The sequence below is a fragment of the Cottoperca gobio genome, chromosome 23, assembly GCF_900634415.1.
Source record: "Cottoperca gobio chromosome 23, fCotGob3.1, whole genome shotgun sequence".
NCBI lineage: Eukaryota > Metazoa > Chordata > Actinopteri > Perciformes > Bovichtidae > Cottoperca > Cottoperca gobio.
This window is the reverse complement of record NC_041377.1, coordinates 6,388,572-6,396,534: the sequence shown is the minus strand read 5'-3', so window position 1 is coordinate 6,396,534 and position 7,963 is coordinate 6,388,572. Positions and strand designations below refer to the sequence as shown.

At 41.6% G+C, this 7,963-nt stretch overlaps 1 protein-coding gene across 5 annotated transcripts in view; it reads left to right on the top strand.

The window, feature by feature from the left end:
* The window catches only part of LOC115028233 (tyrosine-protein phosphatase non-receptor type 12), a 39,766-nt gene continuing 31,803 nt past the window's right edge, over positions 1 to 7,963 (top strand). For 2 of the 5 annotated variants that reach the window (XM_029461846.1, XM_029461842.1), the window contains exon 1: positions 3 to 601. In XM_029461846.1, the coding sequence (XP_029317706.1) occupies positions 500 to 601 (102 nt within the window). In that variant the 5' untranslated portion in view covers positions 3 to 499. Of the gene's footprint in view, positions 602 to 7,963 lie in introns of all 5 variants that reach the window. The other 3 variants (XM_029461841.1, XM_029461844.1, XM_029461843.1) reach the window with 3 other exon arrangements.

The window sequence follows — 7,963 nt, the reverse complement described above, 5'->3', positions numbered from 1 at the left end:
CAGTCCGGATGTTCCCCAGTAGCGAATAACGAGCAGCAGTGTGTGAATGTGGCAACCGAGGTAGACAGGGAGGGGTAGATAGACTGACCAGACCAGGGTTTTTTGTCTTTTTTCTTTATTTTTCTTTTCTTACAGAGCCAAGTGTTTACAGTTTATGTGACGCCACGGTTGTAAACTTGTTTGTAGACGTGAAAGCCCGGCTGCTTTTCTTTGGGACTAACCGTTAACCGTTGTGAAAACAGCCCAGAATAAAGAAGGAAAGGGAGAAACAACATGGGGCGATAATTTAAAAAAAAAAAAGGTGTTGTGTTATGAACCGACGATGACTCTCTGGGAGGATCCGTGAAGCTTATTTATTTTTATTTATTCCCCTCTTCCCTTTCCCTTGTGTCCTTCTTTTGTTGTTTTATTTTTGAATTTTCTCCCCCCTTGCTACTTTGGGAGGTTATTTTTTTTTTAAAGGAAAAGGCAACGGGTTACGTTACAAGAGGACTGAAGGATGGACCAAGCCGGCATCCTGAGAAAGTTTATCCAGGGGGTGAAGGCCATGAGCGAGGGGGACGAGGAGAGGGGAGAGGACAACTTCGGCAGCGACTTTATGGTGGGTCAAAATTCACATGAGCTTACCTAGCCTCCTTTTACCTTTTTATATATCTCAACCAACCCTTATAATGTCCACCTTTTCCCACATACAGACCCTCAAAATCCCACCCCCCCCTTCCTTTCTCCTGGTTCCCTGTATCCCCCAGGAGGTGAGGCAGGGGCGGCCACACTGCCCTCTTCCTTTTCCTCCCATTTCCAGGCTTTACATGGCGGCCTAGCATTGTCTCCCACACCACAGACATACCACCGGCTTCTGTTTCTTTAAAATGTAGAGACAACAGCTAAACAAGACACATTTACGTCACTTTTCAGCCCTTGGGCTTATTTTCTGCATGGCTTTGTGGGATAGCTTAGCTTCTAGGTAAATGCTGGGCTAAAGTGCAGTGTTATTGTGGCTTACTGTCTGATAACCATGCCTGGTTGTTAGGATACAGTGCAATGATTCATTGTCGTCTTTTCATTTGAAGTGTTATCTCCTAGGTTGTGCCTGTAGTATTCCTGTGCATAGTTGTGTTTTAGTCTATTGCTAGATATCTCTATGCAATAGAGAATGACTGCACTTATAGTAGTAGTTTTGAGCAGATGTGTAGCAGTTTAACCAATATTTTCCAAATACAGTTTTCCCAGCTTTCAGACTTAATACACTCATATTCCCTCATTGAAATAAAGGGGGTGCAAACATATTAGAGACGCAATATAATGCAATACCACAATCTACAGCCCTCCAAAATGAGCATGAAGTTGAATCAAACAGAACAGAACATTAAAGCCTGCATGAGGTTTGGATTGAATGCAGGAGTGTTGTATTAGACTGACTATGTGTACCTAATGAACTGCCAACTGTCTGTACAGGCCTATAAATATAAATATATAGCACCTTTTATAGTATTTGTGTTACTTTAGTTCACTTTTGACATTTGGAAATGAGACATTAAAAAAGTAATGTTATTTTATTTGCCTTATCATGGCTGACCTACAGTCATGAGTTTACCCACACTGCATCACTGGATGTTGTTGTGGCGCAACTCAGACACCAAAATAGGGCTTGTCCCAGGCTTGTGAAATTGCTGAAATAGCCACAACCAGTATGGCACTTCTGTAACACCATTTTCATCATTATGTGGTGATTTTAGGTAATGCCTTTGATAAGGATACATGAGGAAATGATGTGCTAACTGGGGGATACATGCACATTTAGTTTTAATGAATGCAACCGTTAGTAAATCCTCCTAAAGCATTCAGATAAAATGGGTCCCAGTTGAACAGTTGAAGTAGCAGCAGTTTTTAGGTTTGGGTTTCCTTTATCATTCACATAATGTTTCAGGGGTTTGATTGTTTGGAAAAGAGGCTAATCAGCGTCAGAAGGGTACAGTTTTCTCCTTTTGCCTACAGTTGCAAACACAGACACACACTTTACTTCCCTACTTCATCCAAGCTGCTTGCTGGAGCTTGCAACATTCTTTCTTGGCCCATTTCATAACATTTTGTCCTGGCTTTAAAACTGGAGCTTTATCGACTCCTGGGCACACTTTGGATAAAAGCTACACAATTTATCAGGTCAATGAGATGAGAAACGTAACAAATTGTATTTGTGTTTGTCCAATTGTTGGCTGTTGACATGGACTGTACTGTTCTTCAAGCGTGTTTCACAAATGAGGGAGGATGTTGTGTTAAAACCAGACTACAAGGGGCGTTGGGCTGTGTGAGAGGAATTGAGGAAGTGCTTTATGGATGAGAGTGAGAGCAATGCAAGTGATCAGAAACAAAGTTTTTTTTCTTGAACTTCTATGCTATAGCCATTTAGTTGGAATAATTGACTAGTATTTTCCAATTTGATAAAAACATTGACATACAGCGTGCATTTTTTGCTTTCGGTTCTTCTTAATGTTAAATCCTTCATGTAGAGTAGATGGGGTAAATATAGGTTCTTCTTTTAGCATCTCCATACCTCTCATTCATAACTTTACACACATCCGCGCCTTGTCAAATTGCCTGCTACAACCACAGTCCTCTGCTGTTGTACATTGAGAGGAACCATAGGAGAGGTCAGCGCGTTTTAAAGGTAGAAAAGACTGTTTCTTCATCTACTTTCTTAACAAAACATCCCCCCGGCCCTTACCTTTTAACCAGAAACCCCCTTTTCAAACTTGAAGAACACCCCTGACTGCTTGTCGTGCCTTGATTCATCATGTGATATCTGTTTAGTTTCCTTTCAAATACGCTTTAATGGCATGAAACACAATAATTCCTTTTATACAAGGATGTTCCATTAGCCCTTTGGCTATCACACATCCCTCCAGGCAGTAACACCGACTATAAAACAGCAAATCAAAAAGTCATCTTTGTGCCATGTATGAGCTTCAATTTTGAAATATTTCTTAAATCCGCGTATTCACAGCAATGAAGTTATTTTTGTGCATGCAAACTTGCTGAATGTCATCTTTATGGCGTTCATGTAAATGGGGCTTCAAGCATCTGCTAGTGAATTAAGAGTTTCATCTAAATTATTCAGCACACAAAGCACAGCTTGTAGACAAGAAAACTTGTCCTGACCGAGCACAGGTGGGCTGTGTGCCAGTGTACCAGGCACAATTAAGACTCGTCATCGGCCACGGGAAACATGTAAGTAAGTGCTTTAGCTGGTCGCTGCCGGTCTGTCATACCAATCTCAAGCCTTAAGTGAAGCTTTCAATTGCTGTAGTCAAACTTACAGTACCACAAGCGCATGAGGTGTGCTCCTTTGCGCACTGAGTCACCAGAACACCCTGACATAACACCCACTTTAACTGCCTATTGTTGTTTATTTATAGAATGTGTTTTATAAGCATAATTACAATGCTCTGAGAGGGCAGCAAGTCAGAGATTTTATGCTTTGCTCGGTACTCTTTTTGCAGCTTTTCGGCGGAACGGAAACACTTAATATTTTAACCGCCTGGCACCCAAATGTCTTTTTCAAATTTTATTTTGCGACCCAGATTTAGGACAGGATGTTGTTAATTTTAGGAATTTCCTTTAGCAACATTCATATCAAGACAACTGATCTGATTACACCGCACATACTAGTACATGTGGTGCGAGTACATCAGGGCGAGACCGTCTGGAGTTAAATGTGTAACTTGGACACATTTTTGTCGTAATCACGGTGCTATAGGATAGTAAAGAGCTAGATTACATGCTGCTGGCTGTATACTCTCTCAAACATCCAGCGTTATAGCCAGTGTGTGTCAGTGTAATTTCAGTTTTGCATGTTTGGTGGATCCAAATGGCCGTAAGAACTCCAGTGACTATTCAAAAGATTAGATCTTTAGCAGTGATATCGTGTGCAACATGTCATTAGTAAAAGGCACACTTACAATCATTTTAACTAATCTGCCCCGATGATTCAAGGGGAAGCAAATGGGATGAAAGGCAAATGATGTACGGTTGAGTCCTGAAGTCTGTCTCATGACACAGGTTCTGCAAAGTTGGAGCATCTGTGCAGAAGCTGGTTCCCCAAAACCAAACAATGGCAATCTTACTTGTTTCACAAGGGTAGTTATCAACCGGCTCTGTCAACCCACGACTTTCCAAACCAGCTATTAGTGCACTTATGTAAGAGAGCTATTTTCTTTTATTAGTTTTTTTTACAAATAGCCAGTTAGAGGCACCGAGAAGATTTCAAAGAACATTTGGGGAACATGTGGTCATTGCAATACAGTATGTAATATGATTCAAAAGGTAAAAATACACAATATAAACCAGCTAGAATCAGTTGCAAAGGGCACAATTGCCACCAAATTCAAGGTATTTGAGCCATAAAACGGCAAAAAGATATTCTTTCAATAATAATAATAATTTCAAATCTCCCCAAAATTGCCCAGTACATTTACATTTCTTTCCTAACCCTGTCTAGAACACTAAAACTTGCAAAGGAAGTCAATGGAAAGATCAAATATATCAGTAAAAAGAAGAAATATACGCAGTGTTGGTCTGATGTAAACAAATCTGTTCACTAAATGAATCATCCTTTTCAAAAATATAACAAGAAGATGTTTCATAGTTTTCAATGTGAAGGTTAGATAGGATAACTTAAACTGGTCTGACTATAAGACGACTCCATATATCTGATGACAGCAGCTACACTACTAGCTAGCTTTCAACGAAGAGCAGAGGCATCGACAGAGTCCTGTATCATGACGGACCACAAACTATCCTGCATGGCTTTGGCATTGTGATTGTCTTTTTTGCTAGAGAAGCTCTGCGTTAGAAGAACACCCCCCCCCCCTTGACAGTGTGAATTTGCCTATCAAAGTTAAATTAGATGCGAAAGCTCAGCGTGGGTTTTAATTTGCTGCCACAGGCAGATCATCTGATGTGGACACTTTTCTTTCAAATGAATTGATTGGGTTGTTAAATATTGTTGTGACTAAAAACCTTCCAATATGCTCCTCGCAAATTTGACTTTGTGAAACGGGCTTCACCGATCCATGGGCAGAGCGCTTACTGCCTGCTGTCGTGGAGACGGTATTGTCTTCTCTTCAGTTTAGACGTCTCACTTCCTGTGTGCAGATTAAGTCTGTGTTCAACTTTCATTTAGGGAAAGGGACAGAAGCAATCTTGAGACGTTCTTGAATCGATTAAGACTTGTGTATTTTACATATAAGCGTACCTTTTAATAGTGTTTAGGAGTCAGTCATACTGCATTGACTGAGTATAGAGTTTAGCTCAAGGCTAGGTTGATTGAACACACAGCTGTTGATGGACATACAAGCTGCAGGGATTGAGTTTGTGACCTCTGTGTTATGGGAAACCCTCTGTAACTACCAGGACACTAAGCAGACTGAAAGAAACGCGCTATTACAGAAGACTTTTATCCCAGATTCCACACAGTGTTGTACACGTTAATTTTTCTCAGGCTTGTCCCCGGTGGCAGTGGATTTGCAAACCTTGGCATAGTTATAGTAGTATCACAGAAGACTCAAAATTGTACTTCATTCTTATTGCAAAAATCTAGCTTGTTGTCGAACATGGAGCTGAGAACAAATTTCTTTGAACACGTTGCCATTTTGGCGTCTGTTCATGTGCCCCCGTGTGGCAAATAAACAGACGTCTGCATGTGAACAGATGCCTGGATATTGCAGGCCATGTATGAGATAGGAGGAGACACTCTAAGTGTCTCTATAGAGGTGTAAAAATCCTTTCACAGGTTCAGCAAATGTAGGTACAAAATGGTTTAAGTTGGAAGATTTAAAAGGAGTATCATGAAAATACGGGAAATAAACCGTGTTGTCTGTGACATTGTTTCTAAATGCACCGGCATAAACACACGCGTACCTGCTTTTGGGAACACTGGCCTCAACATTGTAGTCTAGACAGGGTTTAGATATAGGAGATCAGCGTGTGTGTGTGTATATGTGTGTGTGTGTGTTCCTGCCCCACCTTTGCAAGCAGATTACTCCCAAGCAGCACATCAAAGAAAGCGAAAAAGTGCAAACACACTAAACATGTTTCCTGTCAGGCAGACATAAAACACTCAGAGGGGAGGCAAGAAAATTAGATGTGACAATACCATCATAGTGTGTGTGTAGTAGCTATTTCCACTGTCACCAGGGGTCTTCCCCTTGTCTTCTCTTAGTTGTATGTGTGTGTGCATCTGAAGAACCTGCACGCTCATATCGGAGCCTGCAGCACATGCCCTGGAAGCCTTTATGTCCGTGTATTACACAAGCCCACACATGCACACAAACATCTCGCTGGTCAGGGATGCAAGGACGCCATTTGTGTGTTACAGCCTGGTAGGCTAGTGTCACGGAAGTAGAGCTGCAACGATTTAGTTCAACGCCAACTATCTTTGATAATTGATCAATCAGTATTTCTTCATGCAAAAACGACAGAAAATGCCGTTTTCAGCGTCTAAAATCTGGAGATTTCCTGTTTTGTATCATATTAAACTGAATATCTTTGGGATTTGGAATGACAAAACAAGACATTTAAAGACGTCACCTTGGACGACTGGGATAGCCAAATAATCTGCAGATTAATCGATAATGAAAATAATTGTTAGTTGCAGCCCTGGCACATAGTATGTGTGTGTGTGTGTGTGGGTGGACTTGTGTTTAGGAAACTTTTTGCAGAGATTGTTCAGAGTTGTTTCAGATTGGCCTTACTCAGATAAGATGGGACTGTTTTAGGCTTTAGGTTTCAGTAAATCCATCTAAGAAAAGAATGCACTTTTTAAAATTTTGGATTCACGGTTGGTATAATCTGCCCTTTTCTACTTCATCACTTGCTAAAAAATGAGAAACCTGGTGTGTGTTTGTGCGGCTGTGTGCTTTTATTAGCTTGTTTGTGTGCGTGGGTGCAGAGGGGTACACTGCAGGGGGTCGGCTGCTGTTTTTGTTAGTGTGTGTGTGGTCACCACAGTAAGCCCGCCTCATGTTACTGTAACAAGACTTCCCAATTTCCTCTGGTGTCACAAGCCTCCTTCTTTCTCACCCGCCTCCCTCCCACGGCTTAACCCAGAAACCAGCCTTTTGCCCCCGAGCTGGATTTTTCTCAGAAGAAAGGCAACACAATATTTCCGCTCTGGTGTGTGTGGGTGTGTGGGTGTGTGTGGGTGTGTGTGGGTGTGTGTGGTGTGTGTGTGTGTGTGAGGCTTTACATGATGAAAGCTAGCTGATCCACCAACAAGGCTGAATAACTTTATTGATCAAAAATAAGGAGACCACACACTCAAACACTCAGGACATTCTGCAGTCGCAGGATCAGGCTTGTGAGCACAGTTTGACCCCCGTACAGGCTGTGAATATCAGAGCAGGGAAGAGATTAATACATGCACACAAACGCTGAACACACAATGAGCCCCTGTCCCAGATGATGGGGATTATATGTTTGTCCACATCTGCTTCCTGCAGCAGGCTGAGCTCCAAAGCGGGAAATTACCACCAGGCAAATACCAGTAAATGTTAACTGTGTTTGTGTGCTTAGTGTGGCAGTGAAGTCAACAATTTTTAACTGAAATTCCAACATGGCAACCTTCTCAGGTTGTGTGTCTGGACTGCAGGAATGTGACTGGCTCGCAGTGCTTTCCGTAATAACTTCCCCGTCGATGATTTCCGATTTCTGAACTCATGCATTTGAGGTTAAGGGTGTTTATGGTTTTAAGCTCATTTCAGAGACAAAAATGACAGTGTACAGGGAGGGGGGAGGTCACGCTGGGAAAATGATGTCATTCTGGTCTTCACAAGGAGTCACATGGTGGTCAGCTGCAGAATAGCACTGTGTATTACTCGAGGACACTTCTCAAAACCCTGAATGAAAGTTATGCGACTATATTGTAAATGTATTTTTTATATCTTCGTCCATTCCGTCACATTTTGTA